This window comes from Cyprinus carpio, chromosome B1 (genome assembly GCF_018340385.1).
Source record: "Cyprinus carpio isolate SPL01 chromosome B1, ASM1834038v1, whole genome shotgun sequence".
NCBI lineage: Eukaryota > Metazoa > Chordata > Actinopteri > Cypriniformes > Cyprinidae > Cyprinus > Cyprinus carpio.
In genome coordinates, this window is record NC_056597.1 from 38,300,559 (window position 1) to 38,327,699 (window position 27,141).

The window sequence follows — 27,141 nt, forward strand, 5'->3', positions numbered from 1 at the left end:
TGACTCATAAATAATCTCAGCAAATAACAGCAATTTCAGATCTAATAGAGCGATTTCACCAGTCCATGAGCATGGCCACACACACACATCTAAGAACACATAAATGTACACTCCATTAAACATTTTAAATGAAGACTTAGAGGATTGAAACTTCAAGATATCTCCAGCTGTGTCTGTGGGCCACAGTCTTTATTTATCCTGATTTGATTTTAATTTAATGAAATGGTCAGTTATGCTATTTTGACACTTACCTGTTGAGTGTTGATTAGACTATATATCAGCATGATATACGGAAATATTATTATAACCTGGTTTTCAGCAACGCTTGGCAAAGTAATTACATCTTTATGTGGGTCTATTTAAAAGCATTATCACACGGCTCTGTAATCGTAGACACAAGGTCGCAGGTAACAGTTTCCAATTTTAATATTCAGTACTGCAGCATGATTGCAAGTGTGAAATTGCTTTTACACAACAGTTAATACTTTAAATTCCATACAATTCATATAAAGAGTATAGTCTTCTCAGCCAAAGAAAAAGAATAGTTAAACTACCAGAAGCCAAAGGATCAAATTTGTGTACTGCCATGTAATGCAGTGTAAATTCTTACATTTGCTTACAGTTTGCGACAGAAAACGCAGATACTTCGACTTTTTTTCAAAATCGTTCTGACTGAAAAGGGGTATATATAAATACATATATATACATATATATTTCTTACATTTAATTTATAATAATCTGAAAGGAGCTGGTTGTATTTAGAGAGTGAATTGTTGAAGCAACCTTAATGCTACACTTTGCTGCCACCTTGAGGTAATATTATATAACTACAGATGTTGTGCCATTGCATTTTCTTCATTATTACTTCCATGGTGAGCTAAATCAAACACTTTAGCACCTGAAGAATTTGCCTCTTATTGTGAGGTACAAATCTAGTTGCTGTGATATTTCACTGACAATCATTTCTGTCACAAGGAAAGAGAAAAGTCCTAAGGCTTTCAAACATTTAAATCTCTTTCTTTATTACAAGCATGTTTACTTTTTCTTGCCGTTAATAGCTACAGAAAAAAACTGGCAAAAATTCACATATCTACAGATATCAACCTTTTAAAAACTTTATACAAAAGGAGCTGTACATGAATATTACTACATACGTATATGCTGTAAAGTGTACAGTAGTATACATATATACTGTATATATCGTAAATTTAAGAGCAACATCACACTTTGTGCAGATAAAACAAAAAAGCTTTAGATATTTAGTTACTCTGAATAGGCTGGCACAGATGAAGCCCCACTACAGGCAATAAAGCCTTCAGTTATAGCAGTACACATTTAATCAAATATTTGGTCACACTTGCTTTAAAAACAGTGAGTGTATTTCCTACAGTCAGTGTGAGCAATGACCATGCACGTCATCTTAAAAACTACCTCAAACATATTTAAAATCATCAAACAAAAAACAGACTGTTAAAGCTTTTTTTTTTACATTTTCATCTTTACTGAAGTTGACTTCTCCCATGACCTTACATTTGGTTGTTTTATAACTGAACAGTAACATTCTTACTCTGTAACTGTAAGTAGTTCTCTTCATCTTCTAGATACAAAAGTAGCAAAAAGATTTTTTTTTTTCACAAGATATACAAAATACCTAATCCATATAGCCTTTTTAGACAGACAGAATACAGTGTTTGCCAGTGCCTGAACGCACCCCTGAGGCAGACAGCGTTCAGTGATCAAATTATTCCTACATTACAAAAAAATAGTTCTTGTTTCTGACAAACTGTTGTTTTAAATCAGAAGAAAACACATTTGTGAAGGGACATTTGTTCTAGAACCACCTTCTTTTAGCTATGGTAGTTTGTAGTTGTCATTCACGGCTATCCAATTAACGCTATGCGATTTTTGTTTAGTGTACAACAGTGGCTTTTTTCTTTTTTGTTACATTCAGGAAGCCAGAAAGAACTGTAAAAGTGAACAAAAACAGGAAATACAGTAGAATGCAAAACAAAAATAAAAATAACAGTAAAAAAAAAAAAAAAAAAAAAAAAACATGAAATGAATTAGTTTACTGCCATTATATTAATATAGGCTACTTAAAAATCATAATTTGAGAATCTATGTATAAGCACATTCTTGTTTTGTTTCAGATTTGCCAGCATTGATTAGTACTTGGTATCGTAGATGTGAATCACTTGGACTGGACTGAAAATTTGAACCAAAGTTATAAATGTGGTTTATATAAATGAGAATATGACTCAAATGCTTGATAAAGCTCAGTGGTTGGTCCATTACTACGGCATGCAAAGTTCAGACCTCGATAATCAATAAAATAGACAGTATTTGAGTTTTGACAGATTTTACATTCATACAAATGAAATAATACACTTTTGGACCAGAAACAAAGTTATTCAGTCGACATGTTAGATAATTATGTCATTCATCCATCCACTCAGCCTTTGTAAACCTTGACATCAATATACTCATCAATATATTCTATATATAGATAGATATAATGTGTGCATGAAAAAGGACATTCTGTTTTTACTATTCTGTGACATTTCCCCAACATTAACCCCAAAAAATTGTTCAAAAATGACTCTTACACCTTTTAACAAACTAGCTATACCCATAACGCCATTTTTTAATCTGACATTCTCCGTTGCAGGCTGACTGACGGGCAATGAAAACACATGTATGTGTACGCTTCACTGAACTGAACGCATGAACATACATTGAGGTTAAAAAGCACCAGAAGGCACCTACCCACAAGAAGCTTGGAGTAACCACCAAAACAGTGGTCTTGATAGTCTCTGACATCACCTACTTTCTCCCTCTGTCATGGATGATGGTTAAAATGGTGAAATGGGTGACTGGCCTCATCACGATAACTGAATGACAGGGTGAGCGAAAGAAACACATGCAAGGAAAGAAGTCGAGATGAAGAGAGGATGCTCCAGGAAAGCAAAAGTACATTCCAGAATCAATGTGAGCAGAAACAAAATAAGAAAAAAAAATTGCATGGAATGTGAAGGACAGCAGAAAAAGAGTCATGCAGACAAACTGATGTAGTTTTGATGATCAAATGGTCTGATTTTTTGTTTGGTTTAGTTCTATATCCATTCCAGTGTTACCTGGAATAGAAACTTAAATGCATTCACACTCAATTCAGATCAATGTGAATTTGAATTCATTCACTGGACATAGATAGAATTGAACGTACTTCACAATATTTTTTATGATAATGCTATATTAAACAGGTAAGTCATCTGGTGTTCAATCTGTTACAGTGTTACATCTGGAATTTAAACTGAATTCCATTCACACTCAATTCAGATCAATGTGAATTTGAATTCATTGACGGGACGGAGATGGAACTGAACATACTTCACAATTTTTTTATGAGAATGATATATTAAACTGGTAAGTCATCACGTGTTCATTTAATTTGTTATAGTGTTACCTGGAATTTAAACTGAATTGCATTCACACTCAATTCAAATTCGAATCAAATCAATGTAAATTTGAATTCACTGACAGGACACGATGGAATTGAATGCACCTCACAATATGTTTATGAAAATGTCATTTTAAACAGGTGCGAGGCACATTTCCTGGGAATCATTTTAAAAAGCTTGAAAAGAGCCATTTCTGCGAACATAGTGGCCAAGATAGGATGTCTGTGATGCTGACCTTGATTGGGCTGTTGGTTTAATGAGTTGTTCGTGAACAGTATCACAGGCTAATTACATCTGATTTCTTTATATCAGATCATAAATTAGTCATGTGCAACAAAGAAATGATAGCAACCCAGCACAGGGCTCCAACAGTTACATTATTACAGACAAATGGCTTTGGGAACAGTCAAATAGGACGTTACAATCATAGAAGTATGCTGATGAGGAAGTTCATTTGTAGTTTTTGTGAATGCACAAAGATTTTTACACCAACAGAACTGTTAAATTTCATTCGTTTATCTTCAGGAGCCCTGGGCCATGTTGTTTTGTTCTGTAGTGTAGTATTTTTATTTTATTAGATTCTATTCTGGTGTGGTGTAATGTTAAGTTAGTGTGGTGTGGTTGTTTTATTGTAATGAAATAATTTACTTCTTCCTTTTTTTTTTATCATAAGGCAAATAACACGCATTTAAATACTCCGTATTTCACAACCTTTGGTTCCAAACTGCGGTGTAAAAGATGGGAAACATTAGCATTAAGGCAGAACAGTCAAGCTAAGGTGGCTAGCTTAGCCTTTAGCATTCTGTATCTGGTTCTACACTAAAAAACTAAAGGACTGGTTATACATAAGGAACTACAGAATTTTAAAGCAAATCGTCAAGCAGCTAGGAAAGAGTAACTGGTTGTCATAATGACACAAGTCAATGGTTTTACAAACTTTGGAACAGTAGAACATGAGTGGATTTCCACCTTTTTGAAAGTTAAAGGGTGAAACATAATGACAGTCCAGTTACAATTTGTCTTCTTGTAGTTGTTCTAACAAAGGCCTACTTTCACACTCGCACACGCACACATGTGCACATACACACCGAGTTCGCTCTAGTACAGTGCAGCAACAGAAATGGCCAAATTTAGCCACTTACAATGCAATCGGACAAAGACAATCGCAGGCTATGGAGTGTTCCTCGACAACAGGTTTGCACAAAGGCAACACCAGTTTGTTCTATAAAAAAGTAGGACAAGAAAAGAGAAGGAGCACAGGGCAAAAAAGAGAAAGGGAGACAACAGAGAACAAAGAAAAGAAGAAGAAAAAACAGGACCGTCAGTTTTGACAGCATCCAAGGCCATTTTAACTGTCATCCACATTTATATTTAGTGGTAGGGGTTGTGTTTGAGATGGAAAGGTTTGTGCTAACTACTGCCCAGTGTAGGTTTCAAGGCATTTTTCACATGAAGGATTTTCAAGGGTAGGTTAGCCAACACGTAAACCCACAGTGTAAGGGAAACACACTCTCACATTTAAACGTACACACAAAGAAAACAAGGTAAATAGGTCCCAAGGCCGCTAAGCGCAGTACGCCACACTCACAATTGGTGCAGCCAATTCAGTTTGGCCTTCCTCCAGCTTCTAAATTAACACACAGCATCCCTAGCCCATTAGCGTATACCATAAGAACGCCTTTCAGTGCTTTTGTTTCAGATAAAGGGTAACAAGCCAAGATTGTGTCCCAATCTTGACTCTGGAATAATCGAGGGCTAATTCGTTTGGATAAGTAGACTATTTCTTTTATACGGCCCGAGACTGTCATACGGACGTCTCGGGTCCCGGTGTGCTGTAGGCGTAAGCTGGCCCAGAGAATCTTGGGTTTTCTCCTATTCGGAGGAAGGAGCTGAAGGTGCAGTAGTCAGGCCTCCCCCCCCAGTAGGTACACATCAGTTTTTTGGGAGGGGAGGAGTCAGACCTGCGATGGGTGCGGTTCTGGTTTTCGTTGCCATGTCTGTCGTGTTTCCGCACAGGTGGAGCATGGAGGGAGGACAGTGGGGTGAACTCGGACAGGTGGCCCTTATACAACTTATCGGCATTCTGGAGAAAACAATGAGGAAACAGTGAGAAAGAGAGTGAATTAGCAGATTGCATTGTGTACTGGCATGTAAATGCAGGCACTGGTCACATCACAAGCTAAAACAACACAAATCCAAAACCCCAGCAAGAAGCAATGAAAAAAGAACAAAATATTACATACAAAATCACATATCCAAAGTTTACCACATGCACAAGTCCAGTCCCAGAAGATGCTAAACTCATAGATTGAGAGGCTGTTACAGGATTTTTTTTTTCCATTGCAGAATGTAAGGTAATTCACCCCAAAATAAAATAAAAAAAAAAAAGTTACATTTTTTAAATAAAAGTTTGGGGTTGGTGAGATTTTTAATGTTTCTAAAAGAAGTCTCATAGGCTCCACAAGGTTCATATTTATTTGATAGAAATACAGTAAAAAGCGTAATATTGTGAAGCATTATTATAATTTAAAAGAACTGTTCTTTGTTTTAATATATTTTAAAATATAATTTATTCATGTGATGCAAAGCTGAATTTTAGTAAATGATTGTAAAAAAACTATAATATATTTTTCTTTTAATTTTCTTTAGGAAAGCATAAATGTAATTTCATGTTTTTGTCTTTTAAGTTTGCAGTGAAACATCAGGACAAGTTCACAAAATTTGTGAGATTCAACAATCATAAGCACATTCTAGGAATGGACATTAAAAGGTGGACTTTTTTTTTTTTTTTTTTTAGAAATATATGACAATCATTTCACTGATTTAGACACAATATGAAAAAAGGATTTAAGAAAAGAAAAAATACCCATGCATGTCAGTGTTAGATGTTAAACTGTATGTCAAGCCTGCTGTGTGCATTTGTGTATGTGTCAGAAGAACCCATAGACCCCATGTCCTGTTAGCTGCATATACAGTACTGCACACCCCAAACCACAACCCATTAACTTTATTCTGAAGCTTTTTAACCAAACCAAACCAGTCTGTACAGTACGTTTCACACCAAACAACAGACCCACACAGGTACACCAAAGGCATTTTAATCCAGTTCGCTTTCACTGGAAAGAGCCAATTAGCAGGATTCTGGAATTCTCAGATTGCTTCTAGAACGGCACACGTCATCTGAGAACTCTAGAGCTCCTCGTGTGTTAAGTGTGGATTAGTTCTTTCTGGCTTTAGTCTTCAACTCCACATTCTCTTTACCATAGAGCTGCTAGGCCTCAGTGGTGTTCTGAATGCCATCTAGCAGTGAATCATGAATGTTTGTCTCAACCCTTTCAAAGATCCTGTCAGCCCTCATTCTCTGTGAAACATCACACACACAAACAGACTCAAATGTGGCATAACAGACCCATGTGCACAGTATTTTCTAGACTTTGTCTTGACTTTGAAGTCTCTTGCTGAAACTGAAAGTATGGCAGCAGAAAATGCATTAAACAACTTCATATCGGCAACATAAAATACATACTGTCTGTACAAACATAAACATGCACACTTCATGCATGCATGCAGACATGTAAAGTTACGTAATAAAAGGCTTAGAACATAAAGAGAGACACCACAGGGTTCTGCAACACTTGTTATTGGCATGTGAGCCTCATTAATGTTCAGTAGGTACTCGTCATACTCGTGACCCTGTTGTGTCCTCACTCACTGATACACACACACACACACACACACACACACACACACACACATGCAGAGAGAGTGTGTAGGTTCACCTCCGGCTCAGTTCAGAAACTGACACTGCTGGAGGTCTGGGAGAGCATAAAGATGGTGGACTGCTCAGCAGTGAGACACTGCCGCTTTGTCTGCCGTTACCACAGGTCAAGGGTTAAACACACAGGGGAAGGGAAAGGGGAAGGTCAAGCATAAGAGAGGAAGAGAAAAAGAGGGATGGAAGAGGAATAAAAAAAGAAAGGGTTTAGAAAGGTCAACAACCCGTCTAAACCTCAGAGATTAATAAAGGAATTTCAGCAGCTTTCAAAGCATTCAAAGTTTCTGGAAGTGCAAGTGTTAGTGTTATATTTAGCATTTTCAAGGTTCTTTTCTTGAAGAATTATTAGTTAAACTTTACAATAACGTTTAACTTGTTTACCATGATATCCTGTTTTGTTATTGTTAACTAAAACGTAAACTGTTAAAATAATATTTACAATAATGTTTAACTAGTAATATTTTAATATTGATAGAATATTAAAAGAAATTTTGCCTTGGCATCTAACCGAAATAAAACAAGTTTTAAGTTTAAGTACTAAAATTACTAAAACTAAAATGCAATAGTTAAAAAAAAAGACAAGTAGACAAAACAAAACGACTAAAACTAAAATTAAAATGTAAACCGAAAAATAAAAGGTAATTATAAATATTAATATGCACAATAAGAGTATCTTAATAAAACTAAATTAACACTGTCAATAACATTCATTCATTAGGAATCATAAACTAACCCTTAGCAGTTTTTACTGCATGTATTAATCTAGTTCAATGATCATTTATAAATTAACAATTTATTAATTTGTTCATTCATAATACATTAATGTTAATTTAAGCAAGATATTATTTAAAAAAAAAGAAAAATATTTGAGTTACTGTACATTAACCAAGATAAATTTTGTATTTTTTAAATAAATATTTAAAGGACATTTCATAACATTAGCATTCTAGAGTTTAATAGGGAAGATAGTGAAAGGAAAAGCTTCACATGGGTTAAACCAGTGGTAAGGCAGTTTACACACGTGCACACTTTAAATTTCCTTCTGAAATTTTTCTTAACATAGTATGATAACATACTATGTGTGCACACATAGTAAAATTCACAGTATTCATTTTGTCATATATTGTTTGACAAAGAGTCGACAGGTCAAATAAAAGCACTGAATGTCTCAAAGAGTCATCCAACATAAAGACAAATCTACAGATGAAGAGAATCGTGAACTGCATCCAGAATCCACTTACATCGAGCACACTGGGAACCAGTCCAACGCAAGTGTAAATCTGAAGACCAGTTAGTAGCAATTATCATAAACTATAGCACCATTGAGCTGCTTCAGATCAACAATTATTTGGTTGAAAATAACACAAATATTTCTTTTAAATAGCTGCATTCTTGCAGAAGGAATGAATCTTAGTTGAGTTAGACAACATTTTAGGTTGATTCCGAAGTTGATGAGAATTAAAACGAAACTGCAGTCAGTTCAATACACTTCAGCTGCAGAAATACTATAAATATATATAAGTAAAAATAGCTAGAAAATATGAAATCATATATTTTTTTTTAAATTATATGTATATAATATTATTTCTTTTAAATTGCTATTACTGCAATGAAATACAGACACATTTATATAGATATGACATGTGAGCTACTTTCATCTCTATGCATATGTAGATAGTGAGCGCTGTGCTGTCGTACCTGTATTCTCTCTGTGGTAGTGGGCCATAGAGCTCTACACAACACTTTCTTCACCACATCAGGTAGCAGACTGACTATAATCAGCAGAATGATACTGAGCCATGCAGGACCGCTGGACAACATCTGCATGAACACATAGTACATCCTCTGATAGTTCAGGAAAGGCCTATAAAGAACAGAAAGACAGCAGAGGAATCATGTTAGATTCAAATGCATTTGGTTTAGTGATATTAAGTGTGTAACGGGGCAGGCCGTACCAAATGATGCCTCCCCACAGGAGGGAGAAGATGACATAGAAAAGCAGTGACCCCCATATGACAAAGTGGTTGATCCACGTCCAGTAATGTGTGTCCAGGGCAAGCTAATGCATGTAGACACAGTGAGAAACGGGAAGATGAAGTTGACAACACCAATTGGCAACATAACACGTGTGTGTCAGATGCATTACCTTTAGCGTGACCGTGAACACCAGGACAGTGAATACAAGTGTTCCAAAGGTCCAGTTTCCAAACATCTGGAACAGAGAAATATTGAAAAAGGCAAAAAGAGATTGACGCTAATGCATAAATAGCCACTCGAATGGGTGTTAGTGCACAGCTCACACTCTCATCATGTTAATGCATGTTAAAAACTTGTGCCTTTATTTGTACAATTCAGTAGCACTTGGTAGAAAAAGATTTGTTTGAATTACCCGGTAAAGGTATATAATATATTAATAACAAAAATAATTCTTTCAGTAGCACTTGGTAGAAAAAGATTTGTTTGAATTACCCGGTAAAGGTATAGAAAATAGACCTATACAATGTAATAAAAAGACAATAATTAACAAAAATTTATATTATTAAAGAAATACTGTTCTATATATATTTAAAAAAATGTACTAAGAAATATTCTATATAAGAAAATAACTTAAGAAAAAAACTAAACAAAATAACATTTATAATTTCCAGATTTCATTCTTTTATGTAGAAATTTATATTATATATTATTTATATAGAGCAGATTCTAATAATTTATTGTAGACCCTATACATTTGATGTAAAATGAACTGCATTAAACTTAAACCTAAAAATAAATATTATTCTAATAATATACTGTAATTATTTATCAATTAACACATCCTTATACATATTAAAAAATCTGACTGTTATGTATATGTATTACAAAATATTTATTTAAACATATACTTTTATGTATATACATTGAAAAAATTAATACAGAACAAAACAAAGTTTAGAATGATTTCTGCTAAAAATTTTTTATCACAGAAATAAATGATAATGGTTAATAAATTTACCAATTATTTAAATTGTAATAATATTGACAATATTATAGTTTCTGTTTTATCAAATATGCAGTTGATGGATCTAGCATTAAAAATAGCATGTTGCACTGAATAAAACTTGTTTATCTGCACTAAATGTTGAGAAATTTAATTTGACATAAGAAGCAATTTAAAAAACCATGCAAAGCTGTTCAGTTGCACTGATTTAAAAATCTTGCGAAATCAAAGAATAATATAAAACCCTTCAAATGTGAATTCCTTTAAAAATCTTTTGAATCTATTGAAATAGTAGCATTACATTATTTTAATAGTGCTGTAAATGAAAGCACTTTTGTGTCATCCTACTTTGTTTTACAGAGATTATTAATGATGTCTGTGCACGGTGATGTCATGTGCATTTTAGACTTTGTCTATAAAAGCCTCATAAATAAATAGTGAGCTTAGATAGTGCCTTAAAATGTTATAATGGATTAAATTTTGCAGATTGGCCCGATAAACCTTGGGTGTTGTAATCTTCTCTGTGTGATTGCGTTTGTTTCTTTTGGGAGGATTTGTTCCCTCATTGTTTACTGTCTTGGCAAACGGCTGAATTTATACACAATGGATTCTCTTCTAGAACCTTCCCCTGTCTGTGGACCGGCCACACTGTTGATGGCACTATGCAAAACAACATCAACACTATAAAGAGAGCTCTTTATAAAATCACTGCATGTTTACCTTTAAAAAAATGAATCACAATCAAAGTCAACAAGCCACAGCAAAACACAAGCAGGTCAAAGACTGTATGGCACCAAATGGTTTTAGTGACCAATATAATGTTGATGAGTTGCCAGTTTAAAAAACAAGGACACACAATAAATGTCAACAAGTTTGAGGAAAATGCATTAACTTACCTGAATGAGCAATCAAAATGAAATTTAGTGTTAAAAAACAAAAACATGTCAAGGGCAAATGATGTTTAAAGAAGTTGAAAGATTTTTTCAAAATGATGAATCTGATATTTCAGCACAGTTTTGCAATTTTATGGTTAAACAGATAATGATTATTCTGTTAATGATAGAGTTTTGCCACTTTCCACAAATAGAGAAAAAAACAGTTTGAAGTTTTTTTATTTATTTCTTTATTATTATTATTCAGCAAAGGGTCAGTGAAAGAGGTGCTTAAGCATGTATATCGCCAATATCAGGGGCTCAAGCTAAATACTATATGAGTTATTTTATTAAAATTTTTAAACAAGGTTTGTCATTTTACAACCCTTTAAGAGTTTAAAAGTATAATTTGTGTGATTTTGCTATTTCTCTAATAATAAATAAATATTAAAACTAAACAGACAAAATGTAGAATAATAAATAACAATAAAAAAATTATAATTTTTTTTGTTACTTGCAATAAAGACATTATTAAATGCTATACATTATTTTTTTTATATATAATGAATTACAAGAAGAAAGCATGCAATGCAATAAACATACTTAATAGATTATTAATATAATCTATACAATTATATTATTAATATAATAAAATTTATACACAAAATATTACACAATTTAGCAGTAAATATATAACTAATAAGTATGATTAAAAAATGATAACATCCATGATATTATAATAATTTATATTAAATATAAAAAACATTAGTTTCTCCTTTTTTCATACAAATACTTACAATAAAGACATTAAGGGCCAGATTTAATATCAGCTTGCGTCTCATTTGCCTCATTTGGCGTAAAAAAATCTAATGTCAGGATTTACTAAAGACACGCATTGGTGCTAAAAAGGCGTACGACTCCCTTTACTGAATATGCATTTGTCTGATCTTTAAATTCATGGGAGAAGAATATTTAAATGAACTACGCAATGTGATTTACTAAGATTTGCGCTCGTCAATTCACTGGTATTTGCGGAATTATTTAGCGCCAAAAAAAAGCAGACAGTAGTTATTGCGCTGCTCTTGCGCTGTAATTGCGCTAATGAGATGTTGTGTCTGTGTTCTTTAATGTGCATCTTGTCGTTAAATCACCTGCAAAAGTTTTTTCCTCCCATCGGTGCTTTAATGGAATTTGCCCTGTTTAGTAAATCTGTCCCTAAATGTTAAACGTATTAAATCTTATACATCATTTTATATACTTTTCACAAACAAATAAAGTAAAATATTGAACGTCCAATTGTGTAAAAAAGGTTGATGAGTCACTAATGTATACCCTATTTGTGGAAAAAGCCTCCGGCATCCCTTCAAATTAAAAGTTTCTGAATAGATTCTGTTCCATTCAACATGTACTGTACCAAACAAAGAGAAATGTTGAATCCACATGTCCTCTTGTTCATTCATTTGCCCTTGCAGTGAGTCATGAGAGGATAGATGTGTATCCTACAGGCCGATGAGGATGAGTATGACGACAACACCCCTCCAAATCGAGGGTTTGCAAAAAACACAGTCGCAACGTGACACACGGGACGGACACAAACTCCTACTCCAATACAAGATGATAGACAGAGGAAGATGAACGGGGGGCTTGCTACTCTATACCTACAGTGGCTGGTCCTCGATACAGGGGACACTGGGATGCCGTACGGTACTGTTTGAAAGCTACGATGGCAGTGAACAGATGTGAGTGGGAGTGGCTTTAGGGTGAGGGGAGGGGCTGAGGAGGGTAACAGTAAAACTAAAACTAAAAATAGGATGAGAAACAGATAGGGACAGGCTTACCATCTGTGTGTTGGTGGCCATTAGCTGAGGAAAGGAAGAGAAGCAGAAAAGAAAAGAAAGGCAAAAAGGGGGCAGGTAAAAGGAGGAAAAGATAGAGGAAGAGATAGAGAAAGAGAGAAAGAGAAGAAAACGAAACGGGACAGGGAGCAAGAAAGTAAAGAAAAAATTAGGATGTTATAACTGAAAGTAAATCAAACAGGTAAAAAAGCAATCCAAAAAGGTTACTATGATTTAACTTAATGGCACAGAGAAAGATGTCTGGTCTGACTGATTAACCAGCATGCTTTGTGTCGCATAAATGAATGGAGAAGCACCTGTAATGACTTCAAACATACGCAAAGGAGGTTGGATCAAGACCGCAGTTAAACCACAAGTACTGTATGTACATTACAAACCACTTTAACCACAAAATAACTCACTCAACAAGCATCGGCCACTCATTCAATCTGTATGCGACTGCTTTATTTGACTGAGAAAACCAGTGAGCTCAAGAAATAAAAAACGGCTGGTTAAGTTGATTAAATAAAACACACACAGAAAAACATGAAAAGGGAAATCATGGTTTAGACAGTGACTGCTTTACCTGGCCGTTGCTGGTGAAGGTTGTGTTGTCAAAAAGGAAGAAAGCACCAAAGAAGAAGACCACGGCATCAAAAACCCCCAGAAATGTCCAGTAGATGAAGGTGGGCCATCTCAGGAGGGAATTCTTGGCAATATCTCTGTAAAAAGAAAGATATTAAAAATGAAAATGTAAAGATAAAGATAAACCGCATATTGTTTGCAAAACCATGCTGCAATGTAAATGTTATACTTTACAGACCTTTAACAATGTACATTTAACATACAAGTGCATTTCTAAAACATGTATAGGGTTATCATCAATAACTAAAATAAGTTATTGCTTTGGCCAAAAAACAAAACAAAAAAAAAAACCTTACATTTATGTTGAAGCATTAAAATGACAAAATGGAAATTAATAAAATCTAAAACTGAGCTAAAAATAAATTAAACCTAGTGTAATATTTAAAAGAAAACTAGGAAAAATGTGGAGAATATAAAAAGTATCTTTAATCTCACGTTTCTGCTTGACAATGAGATTCAATGAAGTTTTACATTTATTCATTTAGCATTTAAGCAAGTTTCTGCTTCTGAATAAATGAATGAATTTGAATGAAATGAATAAACTCACATGCCACCTTTAGAGTTTCAGAAGAGATCTCAGGAATATCTCAAACTGAGCTCAGGTTTTGTAGTCTTTTATAGTATTGCTGGTATAAATGTATACCAAATGAAGTGCAACCGATACTAAACTGAAAAGCAAAGGAGCAGTCAAACATTTCATTGTAAGATCATAATATGGTTATTTTTGAGTGCTCTATGAAAACTCAGTTTAGTCTCAAACTACACTTGAGTTTGGATGGATCATTACAATTGAAAGTGAAACGGGTCAGAAAAAAATAAGCATCACTTCTGCTATATATACTGATATATATATCAGTATTTTGCTTTTTTTGCTTTTTTTTTCTTTGATTGTTATTGGTGGCTAAATGTGTGTCAGTGTTTGTCACTATATATTGAACAAGCAATGCAGAAAAAAAAAATGCAGTGTCAGGACATTTGGTGATAAAATGTAGAGCTGTTCTAACAGTATTTCTGCCCAGTGTAGTGCGTAAATTGAGTTTAGTGCAAAGGTCTGTGCAGATATGTTTGCCAAAGGCTGATGGAACTCTCCAATTATAGCAGCTTAGTATCTGGAAACAGCGTGTTCATGTGATTAAGTGAGAAAACCTGGAGGCTCACAATCAGAAAGAACATTTTATTAAAGGGGAAAATATAGCAAGTGAGATTGGGCTACATCAGGCGGTTCATTAGATACAAAAATGATGCAAGGAAAATAAAAGTTTTCAAAAATCCAGATTATTTTAACTTTAATTTTAATTGAATCAGCATATTAAATGGTCCCTGAATGGGCCAGTGCTGTGTTGTCACTACGACTTGCATTAGTTGAATGTGTGTATGCGTTTTAATTCCTTGCAGTGGGAAAGTGGGAAAAGCAAAAAAAATATATAAATAAAAACACTATCACTTAAGCATTTCAAAAGTGCTTTATGAATATGCTATGAAGTCTCAGGGACAACAAATATCAGGATAAGAAATAATAAGTGTTTTGAGTCTCAGTGAACCAACAGTCATGCAAAAAGGAGGCCAAGGTGAGTATAAATAGCCAGTGTGTAGACAGGGATTTATCAGTAGGTCTCACAGAGGGAACCCAGAAATAGAATAGTGAACAGCTCCAAAACACCTCCCCTGTACACGTGATGACACGTACCAAACGTCACGTATCAGCCAATAAAAAAACTTAAACTCAAACCTAACTCCATACTGGCTAACTCTCATTGTTTAAACCTAAGCTTTAAGTTTAAAGTATAATTATCACATCACATTCAGACCATAGGTGTAGATAAAGGTGAAACCCAAACGTTCCTCACCTGTAGAGAGTAGGGTCCCGTTTGAGGATGTCCATGTTGATGTGCTGCTCCATCAGACTGTAGAGGAGGATGGGTAATGAGGTGAAGCTGATATTGTACAGGGTCAGATATGCCGTGTCATACAGTGGCTGCAGAGGGACAAAAACAATTAAAGCAGTTTGCTATTGTTGAGTCAAATCAACCATTAAGTTCAGTGTAAGCACAGAAGAGAAATCATTTTGTCTTTTAACCACATGCACTTTCATATTCCACGCGTCAGTTTCAACATCTATTTCAAATGTAGTCTAATAGTGATAAACCTTTAAGACACTTTGAGGTATGCATTTACCTGCTGAGAGAAGCCACAGAAGAACTGATAGAGAAACTGAGGGAAGATGAAGCACACATTCTGTGGAGAGAAAACAGACCCTCGGTACCTTTAGGGGGATTTAGCGTGTGTTGATTATGTGTGAATTATGTTTGTTTTAATTAGATTTGCATTTTTAAAGTCGATTGTTCAGTGGTTTAGTCAGAACTCCTGGAAAAAATCCACACATATTAAGCAACTTTTTTTCCTGTGTTTACAACTGCAGGCAATGTTGTTTGTGTTGTGTCAGCTTGTGTCAGCTATTTTGCTTGAGATTATCTTTTTTTATTTAGTGTGTCACACATTTTGTTTGTTTGAGTATACCTTATAGAAGAAGTACTGGACCAGCTCAGCGATCCTGATGTAGTAGTAGTGTCCGTGTACCAGCAGCATCTTCTTCAGGTGTTTGAACTTAGTAATTGCATAGTCGCTGTTACGGGCCGCCTGACGCCCCTCTTTACCCATGATTCCTAGCGGCAGAATAACCAGTCAACAGGCATGTAAGATATTGCTGATAGTTGTAAAACGGAAGCCTATCAGAGATTTACTTCCTGGAGACAGGAAAACTTCTAAAATAATTTGTTTTTGTATGCGAGCATGAAATCACCTATGCCCACGTGAGCTTCCAGAATCATGCTGACATCATTGGCTCCGTCCCCGATGGCCAGTGTGATGGGGCGTTCTTTAGATGCTTTTATCATCTTAACAATCTGAAAGAACAGTTTCATGTCCACGGTTCAAATCAGAACGACTGAGAGATTAGATTATTAATCAGGGTTTTTGGCTGTACATGTGACTGAGGCGATGGGATAATATCAATCCTATCTCACACGAAGTGACTATTTGATTTGGCTTTGGGTACACATGAATTGCATTGGATTTTACTGTTCATTTCACTTCAGTAATTGTCTTGTAATGCTGTTACTTCTCTCACTTCTTGACTTTACAGTCTCTGGTTTTCCCAGCAGCCCCAGAGAGTGACTGACAGGTTTAGCGTGCAGTAAATGACCAGAGTCTCTTTTGATTGTGCCGTGTAACTCACAAGCTGAGAGATTACAATAAGGGAATGAGGACAACCTTTCTCTGGCAGGAGGCTGAGGTTTTATCATCATTGTGGGGACTAAATGTCCCCAAACAGACACAAAGACCTTTAGTCACCCTTAGTTAATGGAACTGACAAGGAAAATGGCTTAATATACAAAATATACAAGAAATATTTTTATTCAGCAAGGATGCATTTAAGTGATCAAAAGTGACAGTAAAGACTTTTCCATTGCAACAAAAATACATTTAAAATATATGCTGAGTTTCTTGAGCACCAAATCAGCAAGACTGAAGACTGAACTAATCGCTGCTGAAAATTCAGCTTTGCCATCACAGGAATAAATTAAATAGATAATTTATTTAAAAACATTTAAAAATATAATACAATAAAATTTAAATTGTATACTATTTCACAATATTACTGTTTTTACTGTATTTCAAAACACTTCATTCAAAAACCTTACATCTTACCCGAATCAGTTGAATGTTAGTGCATACTCTTTGAGACTGAAGTGCTGTAGTACCTGTGCTTTTTGTAAGGGTGCCATGCGGCAGCAGAGAACAGCACTGCAGTTCCTGCAGATTTCCAGGAAAATCTCCTTATAGTTCCCTCCGTTGCTGGTTACTTCCTGTGTTGGCTTCAGAACAGCTGACAGTGTCGCCCCATCGATTATCAGACCATAGTCTTGGTAATCACCTGAGAGCCTGTGGGGATCATTGTATGTGTGAAGGTGTGTGAGCATCTATGTGTGCATGTAAATGTATTCTACTGTACCTACCCTGAGAAAGTGTCCCTGGTCATGCTGCCATGCTGTCTCAGGACAGTTCTGCTCAGATCAAACAGGACGTCGTGGAGACTCTGCTCCTCTGTCCGCTTGGTTGTCAGTTCCAGGATTTGTGTATTGCGATGGAACAACTTACTGGCATAGCATGTGGCTGCCGCCGTCTCCATTTTGTCCCCTGTGAGGACCCAAACCTTCATACCAGCCTTGTGCAGGGACTCAATGGTGTCGGCTGCTTTATCTTGCAGCCTGAATTATAAAATGACAACCAAGACCATGTTACTTGTATAACTTTTATAACATATATACTTTTGATAAAATATTACTGTTAATAACTGTATTTTTATCAAATAAATGCAGTTAAGAGACATCTTTCACAAACATTAAAAAACAACCCCCAACTTTTACTCTGTAGTGTAAAAACAAATGTAGTGTAAAAACAGGATATACATTTTTTCCTTTCTGTCACTATTTTTCAAGCTCAAATAAGAATAATTTTCACACGATTCTTTTACCATTTAACCAAAAGACTTAGCTGTGGAGTTTAACATTGAGTTAATTTAAAATAATTATTTTTCCAAACAAATGACGTTAATATGTCACACTTTGATATAAATAGTAACCAAAGAACAACATCAAATATACAAAGTGACAATTACGCAGTTGTTGCTTTGACAGCCCAATTGTCTCAATTGTATATTAGCAGCAGAAGGATTTGGCATAGTATATAGCAATCCTGTGTGCTTTATTCTTTGCGCAGTGCTGGAGTGAAAGTTAATGGACAGTGCTCTGCATGGCTCGGTGGCGGGGAGGTCTTCTACCGCAGTGTGATGTCTCAGCCCACTTCACTCAGTAATTAAGCAGCCCAGCAGTCAGGATTCACAGAGCCACCGCTGCCAGATAATTAAGACTCCACCCCCCACTGCACCTCACTCACAGCCCAGCCACGCAGGAAGTGACATTATCACAAAGACTCCCGGGAAGAAACCACAAGATGTTCTACTACACTACCTATTAAACATTCTAATAACATGAATTGCATTTCACTTAACAACATACCATTGAAGCTAAACAAATTTCCCAAGTTAAGCAACATTCTAGTTAAGTCATAACATTCCTTCTGACTTCCCCAACATCCTATGTGGCTCTGTATTTTAAAATCTTGGCTTAAAGTTGAGACAAAATCAGATTTTATGTTATATGCTTCCTTAAATACACTTTCCTGGTCTTCTTATGGGAGATTAATGTGCTTTATTTAAAAAAAAAAAAATCCATGGTCTTCATGATAACGGCTCTGTCTCTAAAATTACTTTTCTTTTCATATGATGTCACCTAGGCCAAGGGACCAGGGAAACTAATGTAACCCAATAGCCAAAAAGCTATTTAAGGCATTGTATTAGGCTGCTGTTAGTGAATTGGCAACAGTTAATACTAGTTTAACAGCAATTTAATGCTGAATAACTTTAATGTAACATTGATTATATCCTCTCTACAATCCAATGCAGTCTTACATTCAAGTCAGGCTCTATTCTGCTATGGAGCACCCACTTTTCTCTATGAAATCAAATTCCTAATAGATAAAAATAAAGTCCCACCCTTCTTTTTTACTTGTTGAATATCCTGTTGCACTCAGAAACACAACCCTTAAGGTCGCAGTGACATTTACAGAATTTTTTGGGTGAAATTCAGTCATTTTCATGTTGCTTTAGGTAGCAGTGACATTTAGGTAGTTTTTTGGTTTAAATTATTTCATTTCTGTATTTCAAGTCCAGTCACCTCATTAGTAATCATACAGAACATACCGACAGACAATGACCTTTTAACCCATAAAACTAGCTTTATTGATCTGTTGCGACTTCTGTGTGAGTCACTGATTGCATCTAATCAACACAGCCTGACAAAATAAGTTCCTGTCCAGTAATCACTATTTGTTTGCTCTGTCATATTCATTAAGGCAGCCAACACGGATTGATGTATTTATATATAACGTTGGGTTGGATGGCGTCCATAAGTGCATAAGCCAAAACAGTAGTTTATCAGAACCATGCCTACCGGCCCCCGATTGATTCAAGAGGGGGTCTAATTATGTTAGCTGCTCATTATCAGGACACTGGAGCCTAACGGATGGACTCTATTGATTGCATGTGCAATTAACGTTAACTCACGCTGGTTCTGTCAGGGCCGGGGGTGCTCACGTGAGCTTCAAATGGATGCTGGACCTGTAACTCTTCCATCCAGTTGTTGGGCCAATCGGAACCTTGGCATTCAGCCAGTTATAGATCTAATATTGCTAATGCACATCCATCCTCCATTTCAGTTCAGAGAAATGCACCTTGTTTATTGAGGCAAATGCATAATGCACTTTATGGAACATAAGTTATTATTAACATGCCGATTTTTTTTTACAGCAACATGCAACTTGGAAAGCAATATTGGACTTGCTCAGAAATGCATAGGACATCGTGGTACCATATTTCGACACTATGGATTTTTTGATGGCGTAGTTGGCAGGAGCGAGAGGGAATGAGGCCCTTAGTATTGAATAGTAATCTACATATTTACAGATGAATGACTTAAAGTAACACTACCATAACAAAAAACCTGAAAAAATGAAGTGTTTCGCTGATTCTCTATAGTCACTCCTCTGTAGCTACAAACTTGTAAACTGCTGGGAACGTAATGCACAGTAGAGTCCAAAAGTCTTCGACTGTAATAAAACGTTCAAATTAAACACTCCAGTCACCATGCATAACAATACTAAAATATTTTGCTCAAGTTATTCACACATATTTTGTAAAAAAAAAAAGAAAAAAAAAAAACTCATATCATGCCGGACAACAACAGTTTTTTTTTCTATTACATTTTTTTGCTCAAATTATTATTCACGTATCATTTGTTTAAAAAAAAAAAAAATCTCAAATCATGCTGGATAAAAATAAGATTTTTTTAAATTAAGTTTTTCCTATTTCCACTGTTGATCCCACTGTCTCTACTGTAGCTTTAAGTGTTATTTAAGAGTTATTTGCATTTGCGTTTTTGAATTTGACAAAGGAATACTGAACATGAAATGGTTTGGATTCCAATCTGTTAGCTTCTTCTAAGTTCTCAACTTTGAAATCGAAAGTTTGATTCACTTCAGTACAGGAATTTTTAAACAAGTCAATCAAACCTAGATGGTATTTGTGGTATTTGGTAAATGTTAATCAGGCTGACTGTGTTATGACTGTGAGTATTCACCTATCTTCCACAGCCGTGGCTCCAAGCAGGATGAAATCCTTTTCGATGACATCATAAGCTTCAGCCAGTTTCTTGTCGCGATCCTGCAGAGCTAGTTTAGCGCGGTTGAGGAGATGGCATGTTTCCTCATACTCCTCATGAGTCAGCTTCTTATAAGCAACACAAAGAGTCCGTAAGCCCTCCTACAGGGGAAAGATTTTAAACAAAAGTGTCAGCTTAGCCTGCCAGGTCCATTCATTTACAAAAGAGCCTAAATTCAACTCCAGAATTCATTCTTTTTTCTAAAAACAGCATTAATCTTGAACATAAACATAGGTTTAACTAAGAATAAACATAATATAAAGGAAAGAACAATACCTTTGCTAAGAAAAATGAAAATGTTAGCATTATTTATATTTACTCACCCTTGTATTGTACCAAACCAGTGACTTACTTTCTTCTGTGGTACAACAAATGCAGATATTTTAAAGAATGCTCACACTGCTCTTTTCAAAAGAATGAATCATGTGGTGACCACAGGCTGCCAAGCTCCTAAAGAGTATGGAAGCTTATTTCCACCACCACACGGAATATAAAAAAAAAGGTAACTGCGACTCAAAATCTCGCAATTCTGAAAAAATAAAAAACAAAACAAAATCAGATTTGTGAGATAAAAAGTTGCAATTTCAAATTTCTTTTTATTCTGTGGTGGAAATAGGCTTCCATAAAAGCCACATAAAAAGCCATATGACTTAAACAAAACATCCCATGTCAAATGTTACGTTTTATGCACTCAAATGTTATTTTTATGGTGACATCTTTGTCTTATTAGATCTGATTTTGCTGTGTGCAAAAGAGCAGTGTGAACATTTTGCAAAACATCTCATTTTGTGTTCCATGTAAAAACAAAGACAAACTGGTTTAGAATGGCATGGGGGTGAGTAAATAACACAACTATCATTTGTTGGTGAGCTATCCCTTTGAAATGTAGGCTATTAAATAACAAAAATGCTCTAGTAGAAAAGTTTCCATTATCACTATTAATAAAAACACTACTGTCCTGCAGACAGTCTAGAAAACAAAGATTCAGTTCTGTCTGTCTCTACAGAAACCTTTTCACTATGGCTACCGAAATCATGAATCAGCATAGACACCAGTGCAACCAAACCCCTTTCTAAAGTGAGGTCATTCCTGACCCAGATCTGTGAGTAACACAATGAAGTAACATAGAGCTGTGTTAAGATCCATTCCTCATGCCTGGGACCATAATTATATTATTTTTCTGCAAATGACTCCATATATTTGTGTTTTTTATGATTATTTTATTTATTTTATCAAGAGCATAAAGTACAAATGACTTCTGGGTGCTACAGAGACATTAAACTAATAACTCTTATGAAAGCTAATGAGATCAGTGTTGGGCCGCAGTGCGAGAACACATAAATAGAAAGACAATAGACACATTGTCTTTGCTTGGTTTCATTTTCAGTGATGTTTAGGTACTTTCCTCTTTCAGCTCTCTTTGAAGATGACATTCATGCTAAACAAAAGTTGCACAAGCAAACACATTTGAGAGGAGCTTTTTTCCATCAAGATCTAGGAAGGTGCTTTTGGGGCTTATAAATAGCTCTGCTAAAATAAGAAAGAAGATGAAGATGTTTCCGATTTCTGCTCACCACAGCGTTGTGCTCCACTCGCGCTCTGACCTGCTCCACCTTTCCAGAAACCACCCGTGGGAAAACAGAAGAATCCGCACCTTTACAGAACAAATAGTAGTCTCCTAGAACAAAAAAAACAATTATCAACACAAATAAAGTGTTAAAAGCTACAAGGAAGAAACTGCATAACCACCAGTATGTCATGCTTTCAATTCATTTATAATAGGTAAAGCAATACTTTTCTGTAATTCATGATATCAAACTAACCTATTTCTCTTTGAGATGTTTTTTTTTCTCTGAAATGCATCATAATATGATAGTAAAATGGGTCACAGACATTGTTACATGTTGACTTTAAATTAGCACATTAGTTATGCTGTCAGGCTTTCAATGTATTCAAGAATACCCTAATTGCTTTTTATATTAGAAGATAAGTTATCAGGGTCTGAATGTCTAAATCTTGCTCTCATTTGTATGCTAGTAGCACATTGACCCACTTGCATTGACTGGTCCCTTCATTTGGGCACACATAGTGACTCAGAGACTTTCAGTGGAATGTGTAACAGTCACAGAGCATGTGTGTGTTTACTTAGCTATGCTTTGAGGACAAAATTATCCCCAGACATTAGCTAAATCCCTTTGGGGATGTTCTCAGACGGGAAAATCATTCATAAATAAAGTGAATAATTAGGGCTGCCAATCTCTAAAATTGTAATCAGTTGATTACATGACATGCAGATTAATTAAATCAATCACAAATAACTGCACATATAAATATTTCCAGAGATCATTCAGAGACATATTACTGTGGCAAAATTAAACATTGAATAGACATGACAATGTTGCCTTATAAGTCATATATTTGTATTATTTCTATTTCATTAAACATAACTCAACATCACTAAACTCAATAAATGAATGAATGAATGAATGAATGTGTATGAATAATTAATAATTAATTAAATTAATGTTATTAATTTTTTTTTTTTAATTTGTAATTGTTATTTTTTTTAGTGTTCCATGATTAATTGTTGTATTTTTTTTTTAGCACATTTTAAATACTTAAACTAAATTTAACATGTTATAATGACAAAAGTTTTCTTTAGGAATTAATTAACATGTTATAATGACAAATTTTTTGTTTTTTTTTTGGAATTTATTTTTGGATTATATTTTTAAATTAGCTTTATTTTATTTTGTTTAATAATTATAATTAGCTTTATATGTGTTTGTTTGCCTAGTTTATTAACATTTTTGTTTGTTTTGTACCCGGAAGTCGTGTGTGTGCCTACTTAATTTTGAGGATAAATGAATTTTAGGAATGTCACAATCTCCTTTTGGGGGGACGTAAAGCAGAAGTCAGCTGAAAAAAAAAAAGTGAAATAAATGAAAAAAATGATCTCCTTTTGGGGGACGTAAAGTAAAAAAAAAAAAAATTGAATTGCAGTGTGTGTGTTCATCCTACCTGAGCTTGATCTTACGATAACACTCATTCTCCTCCTCACTGAATCAAAGTTCAACACCTCCAACAGCTCAAATCTGTGATGAATAAACACAAAAAGACAATGCTACAAGTGTTTAGATTTAAAAGGTTAACAGATCTACTATTACCAACTAACTACATTTATGTACACATAAATCAGTGGAATATGTAACATTGACTGAGTCCTTTGGGATTTATCGTTATCACAGACAGACAGAGTTTTTATGTGACTGCGCTCCGTGCTGACCCTCATGTTCTCAGCTGTAGGACAGTGTGTAGCTGCACTAATTATGGCTGGTCCTTGTCCTTCAAGGACACACACACACACACACACACACTCCATCTCACAAACAGCGGTCCTTTAACAACACTTCCTAAACAGGGGAACTTTGCTTCCCACAACATACTGTATAACGGTGTTATTTTAATAAAAACACAATGACATTTATATGACAACCTGCTGAGTAAATACACAAATGATTACAGATTAGGCTGAGCAAACTGTCCCTTTGCTGAGGTTTCTTTCTCACACAGCATGTGGCAAAATACATAGCATGACAAGAGAATTAAAGCTGCAGTCACCACAGGGGGTGTAAGCAGCCCTGCTCGTGGTTTGGTATGAAGCTAAATGCTTGTTTAGCGGATTAAAATACTCTAAAATGCATAAATGTTTATATATCTTCTATTCATTTTTTTACTTTTACATTATTATATTTATTTTACTATTATTTTGAAAATACTATTAAAAATTATTTGTAAAAAATGATTCATTAATAAAATAAAGAATAACTAATTATAAAGTGATTTATGGTAATAATCTGTATTTAACATATTACTTAAGATTGTGGGTAAAACCACTTTCTCAGACGGACAGACTGTCCAAAAGCATCCAAATGCTGCTAGTTTCCTGTTGGTCATTGCGCTCATGCTGTTTTCCAGATGGCTCACCTCTCCATCTCATCCTCTCTGTTGAGGATCTCCATGTGACTGTCCTTCAGACGGAGATAGGTGAAGCCCAACCTGAACAGGTGAGAGAAAAGGAAGGCAAACTTAGTGTGTTATTGTGATGAAGGGTTAAGGTTACAGACAACAGTATGCACAGCAAACGTAGGCTTCAGGAGTAGGACAGAAAATGGACATAAAAATGTTTGGGCTGTTTAGGGTTAGGGTTAAGCAATCCCAAAGTGAGACACAGTATGTCAAAACCTGGAGGCTAGAGTATAAATTATTGTGGGTCCGTGTGAGTGCATGTATGTACAGTATGCATCTTGCCTTTTCATGCCCTCCACCAGCGCAACCTCGTCTGGAGAGGAGGAGATGTAGAAGGAGGTGGATTTGCCCTGATGGATTCCTCTCTTAATTCCATCCACTGTCTCCTCTTCCTTCACCTGGACTGTGTGACAGAGGCACAGCGCACGGAAAAACAGCTCCTCTCGCTCCTGATGAGACACACACATACACACGTTTGCACTGAAATACTGCACACAAAACTGCTGCTTCATTCTTAAAGCAAAAAGACTTTTTAAAACAGTAAAACATTACTTTTAATAATAGTATATAATGGCATGAGGCAATTCAGGCATCACACACACACTATTTCCCTTTACTTAAGAGTGAGTTGAAAAGAGATTAAGTGACAGAGACGGAGAGATAAAAGGATAGAGAGAGGCTATCTGTGTCTAACTCTGAACAAAATGCAGTCAATACTCATGTATCCAGTAAATATTTGGATACATTTGATACAAGCAGGCATTCAAAATCTCAACAACAGTGAACTCTGATATTTCACTTTATTATGCACATGCACACAATATAATTCTAACAAAAACTATTTTGAGTTTATCCAAACTGTTATTCATAAAAAACACATTAAAAAACACAACTGACAAGAGACGTGATGTTAAATTTAACAAGTTAACACATTAGATGGTTTAGCTAATCTGCTGAATTAATGTCACGTTGCTCTAAGCTCATTTATCTGAGATAAAATTAGAATCCATCCATCTTTCCACTCATCCACAGTTAAAATATTCATGCAAAACTTGCCTTTGTGATAATATGATTTATCTGTGCAATGAAACATAACTCACCGCTCACAATAGCACATTCATTCTCTCATTGAACAAAAGTTTTTATAGCTTCCTTATCAAATGTCAGTGGTTCAAAATGTATCTGCATACTTCAGTCACACTTAATAATAATGAAATGTCATGGTATTAGATAAAAAAAAATAAAATAATGCATTTACTTTGCTGCTCTAAAAACATTTCTTCTTATCATTGTTAAAAACAGTTGTGTTACCACATAATTTTTTGGAAACCATGATACATTGTACATTTATTTAATTGTTAAAACTGAAACCTTTTGTAACAGTGTTTCCTGTCACTTTTGCTTGCAAAATAAAACATATGCAAAAAAAAAAAAAAAAAAACGTAAAAGTTTAATATATGATTTTCCAACAGTTATGGAAACACAGAAAAACAGAAAACAAGCTCACCTTTCCATCTACGCCCGGAGAGGAGTCGATCATATCCATTCCGGTAGCTCCAGGTAAGATCTGCCCATTACAGATGGCATGTGGCACGTAAACATGGCCATCTACACAACACTCCCTCAACTCCATGTTATTTTCTGTCAAAGTGCCAGTCTTGTCAGTGAAGACATATTCCACCTGTGATGAAGAAAGAACAGAAACAGTGAACCAATAATGACTCTGGCAGCAGTTTTGGAGTGGACTGAAGAGGTTTCCTACCTGTCCAAGTTCCTCATTAAGATCTGAGGTATTGACGAGCGGTCCCTCTCCGAGCTCCTCATCAAACATGTCATCATCCCACAGGATGAAGTATGAGCCAAGGAACTTCTGCATCTCCACAGTCACATACATGGACACAGGAATGATGTAGTTGAACAGAACCATGAAGGCGAGGAAATCTGTGAATGCCCGGATTAACTGAAGGGACAAAATGCAGGGAATTAAATAAGCCTGAGTTTGTGCAGTTGTTTTGCTTTGATTGTGTTAATGACATGAAAGCATAAAATATAGTTATTATACACAATGTTGGCCATAATTTGGAATAATTAAGATTTTTAATGATTTTGAAAGAAGAAGAAAAAAGATAAAAATAATAATAAACTGAAATAAATGATTAAAAAGTTAAACAAAAATTAATTAAAATAAAATTACAAATATAATAATAATA

At 35.1% G+C, this 27,141-nt stretch overlaps 1 protein-coding gene across 8 annotated transcripts in view; it reads right to left on the reverse strand.

Moving 5' to 3' along the window:
* Positions 1–4,119: 4,119 nt before the first annotated feature.
* The window catches only part of atp11a (ATPase phospholipid transporting 11A), a 57,179-nt gene continuing 34,157 nt past the window's right edge, over positions 4,120–27,141 (reverse strand). For 2 of the 8 annotated variants that reach the window (XM_042717395.1, XM_042717401.1), the window contains 19 exons: positions 26,694–26,891; positions 26,439–26,612; positions 25,214–25,380; positions 24,890–24,961; positions 23,924–23,997; positions 22,477–22,580; positions 20,822–21,003; positions 17,582–17,833; positions 17,327–17,507; positions 16,366–16,468; positions 16,083–16,228; positions 15,741–15,800; positions 15,413–15,540; positions 13,507–13,642; positions 12,924–12,947; positions 9,380–9,445; positions 9,189–9,292; positions 8,932–9,097; positions 4,120–5,541 (listed from right to left, as the gene is read on the reverse strand). In XM_042717395.1, coding sequence (XP_042573329.1) covers positions 5,263–5,541; positions 8,932–9,097; positions 9,189–9,292; positions 9,380–9,445; positions 12,924–12,947; positions 13,507–13,642; positions 15,413–15,540; positions 15,741–15,800; positions 16,083–16,228; positions 16,366–16,468; positions 17,327–17,507; positions 17,582–17,833; positions 20,822–21,003; positions 22,477–22,580; positions 23,924–23,997; positions 24,890–24,961; positions 25,214–25,380; positions 26,439–26,612; positions 26,694–26,891 — 2,616 coding nt within the window. In that variant the 3' untranslated portion in view covers positions 4,120–5,262. Of the gene's footprint in view, positions 5,542–6,719; positions 6,820–7,237; positions 7,328–8,931; positions 9,098–9,188; positions 9,293–9,379; positions 9,446–12,923; positions 12,948–13,506; positions 13,643–14,112; positions 14,234–15,412; positions 15,541–15,740; positions 15,801–16,082; positions 16,229–16,365; positions 16,469–17,326; positions 17,508–17,581; positions 17,834–20,821; positions 21,004–22,476; positions 22,581–23,923; positions 23,998–24,889; positions 24,962–25,213; positions 25,381–26,438; positions 26,613–26,693; positions 26,892–27,141 lie in introns of those variants that run through there. The other 6 variants (XM_042717397.1, XM_042717398.1, XM_042717399.1 and 3 more) reach the window with 6 other exon arrangements.